Source organism: Pseudophryne corroboree, chromosome 6, assembly GCF_028390025.1.
Source record: "Pseudophryne corroboree isolate aPseCor3 chromosome 6, aPseCor3.hap2, whole genome shotgun sequence".
Lineage (NCBI taxonomy): Eukaryota > Metazoa > Chordata > Amphibia > Anura > Myobatrachidae > Pseudophryne > Pseudophryne corroboree.
In genome coordinates, this window is record NC_086449.1 from 2,538,886 (window position 1) to 2,552,903 (window position 14,018).

The following is a 14,018-nucleotide window of genomic DNA, read 5'->3' on the forward strand; positions in this document are numbered from 1 at the left end:
CGCTGGATGTACCTTTCGCCGGAGTCGCTTAGTTACCAGAGCCCGTCACCTCCTCTTTGTCCCCAGCCGGGGTAAGCACTGTGTTTGTGTGGATCGTGGCATCCGGCTGCAGCTGCACGCTGCCTTGCCTCTCCTTGTTAGATGCCGCTCCACCTTTTTCCTTTGCTGAAGATAATATCCAGTGCTTGTGCTGTGGTTTGGAAGATAGAAACAATACCCCAGGTGTATATAGGTTTCAAAGTCCAGATGATGGATCGTCCTTGACGCGTTTCTCCGTTGTATCTTTTTAACGGTTTCCTCAGAAGGTATCCAGCATGTCTTATCACCCTCCTATTTAAACCGATCTCCACCAATAGATCTCATTCATTAATTAGAGGGAACAGGTGTGTTTCTAGTGTCCTTACACACTACTTAAAGACCAGTTAGCTGTAACAGGATATATAGTTGATCACATCTCCTTTCCCTTCACGGGCAGAATTGAGGAGACACTTAGAAAACGGCAGACACAGTGTAGCAATCCTTTAAAATTGAGACACCGGATGGACAATAGGTGAACAGGTTACCGGGCTCCGGATGCATGGCTCCACATATGCAAGAATAGTCCCCCAAAGGATAGATGAGTCCAAAAGTCCACGGAAAAACGAGACACGCTCTACGCGTTTCTAACGAAGGACCATGTGTCCGAAACGCGTAGAGCGTTTCTCGTTTTTCCGTGGACTTTTGGACTCATCTATCCTTTGGGGGACTATCCTTGCATATGTGGAGCTATGCATCCGGAGCCCGGTAACCTGTTCACCTATTGTCCATCCGGTGTCCTAGGAATCCCCCGGAGAGAAGACTACATAGGATTGGTGATATGTCCAATGGAATCTGTCTGACATGCTGTTTTTAATTCTGTGTTTGTAAATGCAATCTGTAAAATAAATTGTGTCTTAATTTTAAAGGATTGCTACACTGTCGGCCATTTTCTAAGTGTCTCCTCAATTCTGCCCGTGAAGGGAAAGGAGACACGTATTTTGCAGGTTTCCTATCAGCATTGGAGACAGCTAGCAGTTTTTCTATCTAAAAAGAGGATTCTGTGGTATCTTGTGACCTGACCCACTTCAAGGGAGGTTAGAGGTCATCCCCTCTTACAAATGGTGAATCATTTTTGTGACTGTATTTGGTACACATTGGTGTTATGGGTGTAAATGTGGTGATTGGAGAGCGCTACAAATGATACACATTCATTTCCTCTGTACAATTGTTTTTAGTGTGTTTTTGGATGCACACTTATGTGTATTGTGTAGCTGCACCCTAATCTAGTGCGCACATATTCTAGAGTATTCGTTATCTTGTATTGGGTGATATGTCTGTCAGTGTGTACCCAGCATAACACACCAACATGGGAACACGCCCACACACTGGTCACATGGTTACACAGGGGGAGGGGCTCAGCTGTAGCTCCACCCAATACATCATTCTATTGGCTGAATGTTCCCCCAATCATATTCCCCTGCCTGTGATGTCACCAGTCTCTGGGCAGATTCTTTATGGTAATGTCTCCCAGCTCCTGACTCCCCCACATATTGTTATACACCCGGCCCATACAAGTAATGCAGCATGGAGGGGCTCAGTGAGGGCGGCAGTGTAGGTGTGTAAGTGTCTGATGGGGTCACACAGAGAATAAAAGGATATCTGTCCTGCCTCATAATCCAGATACACCCTCATTCTGTCACAGGGGATATTGTCAGGTAACTGGGTCTCTGTACCGTCATGTCTCACTGAGTACTGATTATTATACCTCCGCACACACCAGGACTTGTTATTATATCCAATGAGTGACTGAGCTCCTCTCCTGTCTATACTGGGGTAACACATCCCCACCCTCCATATCACTGACTTACTGACATCCACCTCCCAGTAATGTCGCCCTGAGGAGAATCTCCTGCTGCTTATTACCTGAGGACACTCAAATCTCTCTGGTGTTACTGGGTGATTCTGGTTTATATCTGACCTGGATGCAGTTTTCCTGTCACCTGATATCTGTATATAATCACTAGCTGTGGTTATATCCAGTAATATGTCTGTATCCTCCTGCACATAGATCCCTGTATTTATACCTGTTATTATATCAGACTCTGTATCACAAGCTGTGGTTACATCCAGTAATATGTCTGCAGCCTCCTGCACATAGATCCCTGTATTTATCCCTGTTATTATATCAGACTCTGTATCACCAGCTGTGGTTACATCCAGTAATATGTCTGTAGCCTCCTGCACATAGATCCCTGTATTTATCCCTGTTATTATATCAGACTCTGTATCACCAGCTGTGGTTACATCCAGTAATATGTCTGCAGCCTCCTGCACATAGATCCCTGTATTTATACCTGCTATTATATCAGATAGTGTGTGTAATGTCCCTGAGATCAGACCCACATCCAGATCTCCTGCACCACGGACCTGGGTATCATGTCTCTCTGTGTCCTCAGTATCACACAAGTCACCTGTGTCTGGTTCCTGTATGACAGTCACTGGATCAGACATGTTACACAGCTCCTCAATGTGACGCATCTTCCCGGACAGCTCGTCCTTCTTTATTTCCAGCTGCTGGATCAGATCAGAGACTGAGAGTGAAACGCGCTGCTCCTGCCTGGAGATCTCACTCAGGACTCTCTTCTCCAGGTCTTCCAGCTGTCTCCTGATGTCTCTAAACAGGGCAGTGACTGTCTCTATTACACCCGCTGCTTTTCCCTGATCTTCTCTCCTCCGCTCCTGCAGACTCTGGGCTCTTTTCTCAGCCTCCGCTCTCTTTGTGGTCAGTTTCTGCAGAACATTCCTCAGCTTCTCCTTCTTCTTCTCAGAGGCCTCATCCAGCGACTCCATCTTATGTCCTCTGTGCTCCCCGATCAGACAGCAGGACGCACAGATACAGGCAGCGTCCTCAGTGCAGTAATACTTGTAGATCTCCGTATGGACGGAGCATTTCCTGTTCCCCAGGGCAGTGGTGGGATCAGATAAGACGTGTTCTGGTGACTTGCTGTGTACTCTCAGGTGTTTATCACACAGAGAAGCCTCACACAGCAGACAGGATTTAGCAGCAGGTACAGGAGAGTCCACACAGTAAGAGCAGAAGATCCCAGTCTCCTCCTGATCTGGCCGAGTAGACAGGAAACTCCCCACTATGTTACACAGCGTTATGTTCCTCTGCAGTGCAGGACGCTCCTGACACTCTGCTCTGCAGTCAGGACAGGTATATACTCCAGCCCCCTCCTGTGTATCCAGCACACGATCAATACAGACCCGGCAGAAGTTGTGGCCACATCTCAGGGTTACAGGATCTGTATAAATGCTCAGGCAGATGGAACAGTCCAGCTCCCGTCTCACATCAGCAGACGCCATCGCTGCAGCAGGAAGGGGAAATGAAAGTGAAAGTCTCTGACACTCAGACACCAAGGGGGGGTCACATTCTGCACACAGGGCGAGGCTGAGCTGTCACTCACATTATAGCTACAGGCTCAGTTACACTAAGGGACACAGATAATACATAAAGGGACATCATGCAGGAAATGTACTTATATAGAAAACAATAAAGGTCATTTAACCACTTAACTGATGTTTTTTCCCCAAAAAAACAATCAGAAATTGTTGTTTTTTTAATGAGTGAATTAGGTGAACATAAATTTAACCCTATCCAAAATGATTTTAGTTAAGTAAAATAAAAACAATTTTAATACATTTTTCAAACATCGGAACATCGGGTCCATCGGAACATCGCGACCATCGCAAGTTTTTAGAGCCCGGACAGCTGCCAGGTACACGGGGGGGGGCTTTGGGGTGATGATTTACACTTTCCAGTGGCTGCTACTGTCTGCCGCCGCTGGGGGTTGGGGGTCCTGCCATGCTGACCGATCAGCAGTAATTGGCAGCACGGCAACACTGAGGGGATGGTGCAGGGAGGCAGAGGCCTCTGAGAGCAGCAGTGGAGGGAAATTTCTCTTCCCTGCTGCCAGTGGCGTAAGTTTGCCCTAGTTGCCCGGAGGCAAGATAAATATTGGTGCCCTCCCTTATATTTAGATAAATAAAATGTACAAGATGTTGCAGATCAAAGTTTTAGTTAGAGATGAGCGGGTTCGGATGTAACGCCAGAATTAACACCAGTTCGATTTTATCTGAAGTTTCTTATTGGCTATCCAAAACACGTGACGTCTGTGAGGCAATAAGATGACGGTTGAGAACCGAGTAAAACCGAACCCGCTCATCTCTAGTGTTAGTGCAGTATACAGAAGTACTACGCGGGTGGCTGGTTAGAAAGTAATTTAGGAATGCAGACAAACTGGATATACAATAATAATGGTAACAGGAGAAACAGATATCCCAGCAGGTGTAAGACCTGTATAGCAGGAACTCAGATTATACAGGGGACCAGTGGTGCAAGTAGAAATATTTTCTTAAAGATACTGAGTGACGGAAAATGGGCGTGGTCATGTGGTGTGAGGGGGCGTGGTCACATATGTCGAAATAAAAAATATTACATACACATCACATACAAACTCCAAACAGATGGGTCTCTGTGCGCAGCGATATATATGGTAGCATACGCATTCACACAGACAAGCCAAAAAGATATATTCAACACACATTTCATACAATAAACGTATACCAAATGTACCAAATAGGAAAATTCAGTACAGGCGCTATTGATAGGAAATAACCGCACTAATATATGTAACTTATTTTTGCAGCTCTCACACAGTAATCTGAAATAACTGGGAAGATAAATGTAATGAACATATAGACTTAACTATACAAGAGATCGCAAAATAATATAATATAAAAACTATTTATTATCATAAAAAACCCAATTGGTAAATAGATGAAACATTAGTATAATAATAAAACCGCATCACCTCACGTGAACCATTGTATGTGCCAATATACTGATATCCATAACCAGTCCCAATTTAGACGTGTTTGTAAATGTCCAAAGATTCTTAAATGGACAGAGATGTAAATAAGTGTCCCGGACCAATGAATGGCTCCCTAGATAGGAGGAAATATGTGGATGTATAGCTTGTTATAGGTACCAGCCTTTCTGATATGATGGAGATGTGTGCGAAGTGAAGTTGAACCACTGGCGTTTCTATAACGGGTGCAGTGTGTGGGGTGCACACGGACCCCCGAATCCAGAGGGGGCCCCCACCGCACACGCTGCACCCATTTTCTACATACTCACCCCCTCCGGAGTCCCGCAGCGACGTCCACGCCAGTATTAAGACTCTGTGAAAATGGTCCAGCGGCCATTTTCACGGAGTTCTGCGCATGCGCAGTAGAGAAATCTCCAGGAAAATGGCCGCCGGAGATCTGCGCATACGCAGTAGAGTCTGAGCGCTCTAGTGCTCAGACTCTCAGCACTGCCGGCAGAGAGGAGGGGGCCCCATCGGAGAAGGCTGCACCGGGGCCTCCTCCTCTCTTAAAGCGCCCCTGAGTTGAAATAGAGAAGTTCACATATAAAAATGTTGTGGGGACTAGCCCCAAAGAAAATGCCTTTTTTGGAGCACTCTTATGAAATAATGAATGGTATATTATATAAAGAATTGAATTACGTCCTAAGGTGGGCTGCTTTCGCTGTTTAGGTTGCTCTACGTGTAATACCTTACTGACAGGGGCCAACTTTTATCACCCTCATACAGGTAAAATGTTTAAAATTAGTCACCGGGTGACCTGTACGACTACCCATGTGATATACATGTTGAAATGTCCGTGCGGTCTGGCCTACGTCGGTAAGACGCAGCGCCAATTCCGCGAACGAATGGCCCTACATAGAAGTGCAATCACGCTAGCAGGAGAAAAAGGAACGCGTGAACAACCAGCGGCACGTCATTGCTTGTTGGCTAAACACAATATAGCCAGCATACGTGCCATCATCATAGACCATGTACCCCCACTGCATAGAGGAGGGGACCGCAATAAGATCCTCATGCAGAGGGAGAGTCGCTGGATCCATGAATTAAATACAATCTCCCCTGGCGGTCTGAATGAGACCTGAGGTCTCCAGTGTTTTTTGTAAATATTTCCATAAAATTTTCTTTCGATTAACTTTATCTTTTTCAGGTGGTCATTATACTATGTAGGGTCCTAATACAATGTATTCTGTTTACAGTGGGCTAGTGTGTTACTACTTATAGACTTAGTATGGTCTATGATAGCTTTATTTAGTAGAAGTGCTTCAATATGCAGAGCCGGCCCTAATCAATATGATGCCCTAGGCAAGATTTTGGCTGGTGCCCCCTAGCACCACCGCTGGTTCCGCCTCTGACCTTGCACCTCTTTCCCAGCACCATCACCCCTCACCCATAGCAGTCCTTATTTTGGTGTTTGTATCCCCTATATTTTAAATAGGAGCAGTTCGCACATTTGGTGCACAACCCAAAAAGGGGTGTGTTTTTGCTGGCAAGGGGCATGGTCACACAATAGTAACCCCAATTCAAATTACGCCACACAGTACTGCAACTTTATTCACATTTGATCATGCAAAAGTGTCCATAATTCATATTACATCCCACAGTATTATCACTTTACCTTATAAACGTTACTCCTCACAGTAGAGCCCCTTATTCACATTACACCACACCCTATTGCTCTTTATTCACATTAGACGATACAGTAGTTCCCTTTCTATAAGCAACGCCACATAGTAGATCACCTTATACACATAATGCCACACATTAGTAATGCATTTACACACATTCCAAACAGTAATGCTCCTTACACATGAGACACATTATTAATGTCCTTATAAACATAATGCGCCTCACACATTATGACAACTTTTATTAATGCCCTTTTACACATAATGTCCCTTACACATATGCTGCACATTATTAGTGCCCCTATACACATAATGACACACATAGTGCCCCCTACACATTTGCTGCACATAATTAGTGCCCCTATACACATAATGACACACATAGTTCCCCCTACACATTTGCTGCACATTATTAGTGCCCCTATACACATAATGACACACATACAGTAGTTCCCTGTTGCACATATGCCGCACATTATTAATGCCCTTATACACATAATGACACACATAGTGCCCCTTACACATATGTTGCACATTATTAATGCATTTTTACATGACACACATAATGCTGCTTACACATATTCCGAGCACTACTGCACAACCAACCCACTCACATGCACACAGCACTCACACTGCCACTAACACTGTGACCTCTGCCTCTGCTTGGATACAGATGTGTCCTCATAAATCTTGCCTCAATGCTAACGTCGGGCACCTTTTTTTATGAAAATGCTTCTTATTTGCATTGCTATGTGGCTAGGATGCACAAGCAGCTTCTGCTGATTAAAATGATATGCAGCATGCCTATATACTGTGTGAGACTGTGGCTGTATCTGCATATGAAATGCTACACACAGAATATAGGCATGCTGCATATCATTGTAATCAGCAGAAGCTGCTGATGCCCCTAGGCATATCAAATGCCCTAGGCAATTGCCTAGTTTGCCTATGTCTATGGCCGGCTCTGTCAATATGAATATGTACAAGAAATCCTATGTTTAATAACTTCTAGCGTTTTTACCTAGAAATGAAATTCAGTAATATTAAATATACCCCCAGTGGAATTAATCCCCCTTCTATTTTAATTTTAGTATATGTAAGTTATTAATGTCTATTAGGTGATTCGTTTTTATCTTTTATCTTTATGTGTATGTATTTTTCACTTCCGTTTACTCTGTTGTCACACACAGAAGTTGCTTAGCAACAACCGCACTGACTGATGGCTCACGCTGTCCGGCGCTGACCGCTGACGTCATCTACAGGAGACCCGCTCGAGCAGCGGCCAGATGCGGCGGGAATGACAGCATCGGACAGGTGAGTAATTTTAATCATTAATCATTATGAGCACTTGTTAGCACTTGTTAGGGGGGTATATAAGTATTCTCTATTTGTACTGCTGTATGTATTGTTTGTCCCTGAAGACGGGGTTTACCCGAAACGGCGTAGGACCAAAAATAAAAGGCTTTTTTCATCTTTAAATGAGTCTGCTGAGTGCCGCCATCATCAAACATTATATATATATATATATATATACACACACACACACACACACACACACACACACACACACACAGACACACACACACACACAGACACACTAGTTTTACGGACCCAGCATATACTGGGTCACCTCAGTCCCCACTCTCGTGATTGGCTCCGCCCAGTTCTGGAAACCCCCGCATGCAAATCCTGCGTTTGCCACTGGGTTACACAGCCTGTATACAGCCCCCCCCCTTCTACAACCCCCTGGTACCGTGAGAGATAGCTGGAGTTGTTCTGGAGGGACTGCACATCACTGACAGCGTTTCTGCAGGCAGGAAAATGGCGCTGAACGCTGCTGGGTCTGCTCTGAGGAGAAGCTCCGCCCCCTTACTGGCGCTGTCTTCCCGCTCTTCATAGATTATACTGACCTGAGGATTTATGCTGGCAGAGATCCCAGGACCCCGACAGGCTGTGTGACCAGTGTAGGGTGTAGGCGCTGGCTCAGGGCGCCCCTCACAGTGCCACACTATGTACCGCTGAGCCCCGGGGCGCAGTTAGTACTGCGCTCCATACCCTGTTGCCGCCATCTTCACACCGGCTCCCCGCTTGCTAGTGGGGTCGGTGACTCACTCGTCACTGATCTTCTGGCTCTGTAAGGGGGTGGCGTCATGCTGCCGGGGTGAGCGATCCCCTGTGGCGGGGAACGATCTATCCCCTCAGGAGTCAGTGTCCTGTCAGTGGAGATAGTGGCTCAGACCCCGCATGGCGGACACTGCTCCCCCCCTTAATCCCTCAAAGCAGGGAGGCTGTTGCCAGCAGCCTCCCTGTAAAATAAAAAACTCTAAAATAAACTTTTACTAAAGAAGCTCTGTAGAGCTCCCCCAGCTGTGACCGGCTCCTCCGGGCACATTTTCTAAACTGAGTCTGGTGGGAGGGGCATAGAGGGAGGAGCCAGCCCACACTCTCAAACTCCTAAAGTGCCAGTGGCTCCTGGTAGACCCGTCTATACCCCATGGTACTAATATGGGTGGTCTTTAGTTTGCTGGCTGTCGGGATCCCGGCGCACAGTATACCGGCGCCAGAATCCCTACAGACGGCATACTGACCCTTTTTCTCCCTCTTGGGGGTCCATGACCCCCCTGGAGGGAGAACAAATAGCGTGGTGCGCGTAGCGCACCAATGCGCCTGCAGTATGGCGAGCGCAGCGAGCCCGCAAGGGGCTCATTTGCGCTCGCCACGCTGTCGGTATGCCGGCAGTCGGGATTCCGGCGCCGGTATGCTGGTCGCCGGGAGCCCAGCCGCTGGCATACCATACTACACCCTACTAATATGGACCCCAGCAGTGGCGAATCCAGGGGGGGGGGCACTCGGGCCCGTGCCCCCCCTGTCATTTGTGGCCTCCGTCCCCCGTTCTCCCCCGGTGCCATACAGGGAGATGACGGGCGCCCGCTGAGATTGTGTTACCAGCGGGCGCCCGCTCCCTGCACAGCGGCAGCCAGAGGCAGGAGCTCAGCACTGAGCTCCTGCCTCCGGCGCTGTCACTGTGCGGCGTGCGCTATATCTCTCTCATAGTGCTGAGGAGCGGACGCCAAGAGGAGGACTGCAGCGGTCTGGAAGCGGGAACGGGGCTCGGTAAGTATGATGGTTTTTTCTTCCTTAATGCAGCGGGGGCATCTACTGGGGGCAAACTACGGGGGGACATTACTACTGGGGGCATTACCATTGGGAGGCTAAACTAAAGGGGGGGGTAAACCACTGAGGGCATAACTACTAGGTCGCTAAATGACTGGGGGCATAACTACAGGCAACATTACTACTGGGGGCAATACGGGCATTGCATAAGGGACACCAGTACTATGGGGTCTATATAAGGGGCACTACCAGTACAGTGGACATTGCATAATGAGCGCTACAACTGTGGGCATTGTATAAGAAGCGCCACCTCACATGCACCCAAGCCGCACGCAAATGTACTTGCCCCTTCCATGGTGCCCCCCCTATCATTTTCTTTTGGATCCGCCCCTGACCCCAGCATCCTCTAGGACGTAAGAGATTTTTTTTTTATTATTTTACTGTAAAAGTTCCGTCATTGGCGATAACCAGGCAGTGTAAATGCAGTGACGGCACTGCCATACTGCGTGATAAATAATATGCCGGAGCACGGCGGGCCCAAACACTTGCGTTAACACGGTGAATAAATGGAGGACAGACAATGGTTTATTCATATAATAAATGTTTTATCAGATTGCTAGAGCTTGGGAAATACGCACCGACAGAAATCTCTGTATTACACCCCCACAAATACTTTCTGAAATTCTAATTATTTAAAATATAAAAAAATAACTATAAAGGATGAAAGAACATTCCCTGATACACTACATGCACATATGTGGCCAGTGCGCCTCAGCTGGACGCGTTACTGCGTGGAGAACGGAGCGGGGGCAGATAGCGGATGTTATTACGGGGCAGTATGTATGTGGTCATCAAATTCTGGGAGCAAATGGTACTGCAGAGGGCAGCGGGGAGAGTGAGTCACACACAGCCGCCAAGGCACAGCTGCCAGGACACAGCCGCCAAGGCACAGCCGCCAGAACACAGCCGACAGGACACATCCGCCAGGACACAGTCGCCAGGACACAGCTGCCAAGGAACAGCCACCAGGACACAGCCACCAAGGCACAGCTGCCAGGACACAGCCGTCAAGGCACAGCCGCCAAAACACAGCCGACAGGACACATCCGCCAAGGCACAGCTGCCAGGACACAGCCGCCAAGGCACAGCCGCCAGGACACAGCTGCCAGGATTCAGCTCCTCCAGACGCCAGGACAAAGGACATAACTCTGAGGGTATAATCATGTGGGGTCCTCAGCTCAGGGGTAATCTGGTAGTAGAGACTGCACACTGGAAGCTATCACCTGGGGCTCTGTGAAGCAAGGCAGGGCCCTCTGAGACTCCGCCCTCTGCGTCATTCTTCCGTTAACCAGCTGCGGTATGCGCCACATCATATGTAATGTACGTAAGTGTTACTGAGGGGCAGTATCGATCATAGGTCGGGGTCCTCTCCTGTTACTGATTCCTGGGGTTCTTCCTCCAGTCCCATACTTCTCAGGGCCTCCCCATTGAAGCTCATGACTTGGTATCCGGGGTCCTCTGTCAGGTTCTCGGCCCCCAGGGACCGGTACAGGTTAATGGCCGGAAGGTTCCACTTTAGGACTGTCAGGTGGATCTGGGAGCAGCCGGACCTTAGACCCTCCTGTAAAAGACGTCAGGATATAACCAAAGCATTAGATGGTTTGGAAGTTATTGAATCACATCTTTTGTCAACTTTGTCAGTGGCTGTGTATGCAAAGTAGGGGGCGGGACCTGACTCAGCAACATTCTAGTGGTCCCTGTGTAACTAACAGTAGTATATACAGTATATTGTAATGTGTATCCGACCAGGACCGCAACCCACGGGGCAAGGCCAGGGGTCCTCCTCAGCTCCCAGCGCTTGCACTGTGACATCACAATACTGTATCCCGTTCCCCCGGGGGCAGGGCGTGCACAGAGACATTCTGTTACGCCATTGGGTGGATCAAATAGATTGTAAGCTTCTGAGCAGCGCTCTCTTAGTACCCGGACCTGTCTCATTTCTGTGTGCGGCATATGCTGGTGCTATATAAATCTAGGTTAGTAAGTAAATGGCAGGGTTCAGTATAGAAAGCCGGCGCCCAGGATCCCGACGTGCAAAATACCGATGTCGGGATCCCAATAGAGAAGAAGCCGACAGGGGTGAGTAAGGGGTGTTCTCCCCTCTCCCATACCCCCCATAACCCTAACCCTCCCTACCCGCTGCCTAACCTTAACCTCCCCCTTAGTGCCCAACCATAACTATCCCCCGTAAGTGCCTTAATATGACCCCCGTCTCCGCTGCCTAAACCTAACCCTCCCGCTTCACCGCCTAACCCTAACTTTTGGCAGGGGGTGGGGCCTAACCCCCCTCCCCGCACCATAACCCTCCCGGGGCGCAGGCTAACCCTAATCGTACCCCCACAGTCTAAACCTAAACACCCCCGCCACACACACGGCCTACCTCTACAGCGCAGCGGTGTGTGCACGTTCGCCATCCCGGCTGTCGGTATTCAAAATGGCGGTATTTTCACACCATATCCCCATTTTCATGCCTAAAGCACTTACCTGAGCGACTCTTCTCATTAGCCGCCTCCCGAGTCCTCGCCCTGAGAGAGAGAGAGAGAGAGAGAGAGAGAGCGAGCAGGGTAACGGAGATGTAACAGGCTGTGAAATACGGGCAGCGGTGGGATTCCGCAACGCACCCACTAGACTCATAGCGGCAATTTGTTATCAGGCATTACCCTCCGGGTGCTGTCACTTTAACCCTAGCGGCTACTTATCTGAAGTCCTGCAGGCTGCTACATTTGGGCCGTCAATGGAAGTTTAAAGATGCAAACTTAGTGTTTCCCCAATTTACACGCTGCGTGAGAATTTCCACGTAATGGTCTGAACCTCAAATTCAGTTCCGTGCGTGTATGTCCGAGAGGTTACACTATGCCCCGGGCCAGGTACGTGGGTGGGAGTATTCTGAGGTGTACAAATAACCCGCTCCCATGCCACGTCTATAGCAAGAAACAAACTGTGTCTGGGTGTGATACACCATCCCAGCAGTCACATGACAGACACCGGCATCCCAATAATTACAATACCGACAGGGGACGGGGTAATTATTTTACCCCTCCCCGATCCCCCACCATAACCTGCCTGGGGTTGCAGCTAGTGCTAAGTTTCAGGGGGGTGGCGACTAGGGCTAAGACACTAGGGATGGAGGCTAGGGATAAAAACTGGGGGGGAGGGGGGGGCTGACGGCTACGACTATTCCCCCTCCGGTCCTAACCCTAACAGTGGCCCCGGTGTTGGGTGCAAGTACTCCGAGTGGTTTTTGGAATCAAGGAGCAGTACTGGGGGGAGTAATATGCCCATTTACTTGAATCCAGGTTGGATTTTTCTTGGAGGACAACCACACGTTGAGAATGTCCCTATGTTAATTTTTGAAACTATTATTGCAATATAATTTGTGCCTATACTTTGTAATATTTTAACTATAAGCTTTTTCAGATTAAAACAACTTTAATCTAGCGTATTCTCTGTGTTCTCATTGAACCTGTGCGGCTCATGTTACCTGCTTCGTGAAACATTAATAAATGTATATGTAGCTAAAAGCTACCCAGTGTCATATCACTGAATTCTTCTGTGCTGGTGGCAGTCACCGTGTCTGATTGTGGCGCTGATTGTGCGTTGGACCGTAAATTGCAGCATCTTGAGGAGGTACTGCATCTAAAGACGCTCCAAGATGAAAATGCATCAGCCGCATGAGAAGACGTACAACATCGTCCCTTTGTGCGTCCCATTGCCGCTGTGACGTCCGGCCCACTGTGCGGTGAAAATGCAAACTTTGACCTAATAGAACCACCCCCCCCATTGTGTTAATAAGTGATATGCATATTCCAGACCATTCCTCCCCAGAAGATGTCACTGACCCCTGAATTGAGGGGAGACATACAAGTCCTCTAGGTGTAGGGTTCGGCCCGTCCAGCTACTGTAACTGTTGGCAAATAAGGTGTATCCAGCGAAGGGGACACCTGGAAGGGGACAGAGAAAGTATAATGAGCGAATGGGCCTAATCTGAGTCCAATCTCTAATGACTTTATACATTAATCCCCTTGGAAAGACTGAAAAGTCCCTTAAACAGGCCAATGTGATATCACCCACTGACCCTCCAACATCATCTATATCACCCACTGACCCTCCAACATGATCTATATCACCCACTGACCCTCCAACATGATCTATATCACCCACTGACCCTCCAACATGATCTATATCACCCACTAACCCTCCAACATGATCTATATCACCCACTAACCCTCCAACATGATCTATATCACCCACTAACCCTCCAACATGATCT

At 48.1% G+C, this 14,018-nt stretch overlaps 1 protein-coding gene and 1 pseudogene across 2 annotated transcripts in view; both read right to left on the minus strand.

Moving 5' to 3' along the window:
• Positions 1–1,526: 1,526 nt before the first annotated feature.
• Positions 1,527–3,384, minus strand: LOC134935855 (E3 ubiquitin/ISG15 ligase TRIM25-like; annotated as a pseudogene).
• Positions 3,385–10,272: 6,888 nt separating this feature from the next.
• LOC134935857 (thialysine N-epsilon-acetyltransferase-like) overlaps positions 10,273–14,018 on the minus strand; it is an 88,491-nt gene continuing 84,745 nt past the window's right edge. For both annotated transcript variants that reach the window (XM_063930680.1, XM_063930681.1), the window contains exons 5-7: positions 13,588–13,689; positions 12,233–12,273; positions 10,273–11,309 (exon numbers count right to left, since the gene is read on the minus strand). In XM_063930680.1, the coding sequence (XP_063786750.1) occupies positions 11,100–11,309; positions 12,233–12,273; positions 13,588–13,689 (353 nt within the window). In that variant the 3' untranslated portion in view covers positions 10,273–11,099. The remainder of the gene's footprint in view (positions 11,310–12,232; positions 12,274–13,587; positions 13,690–14,018) is intronic.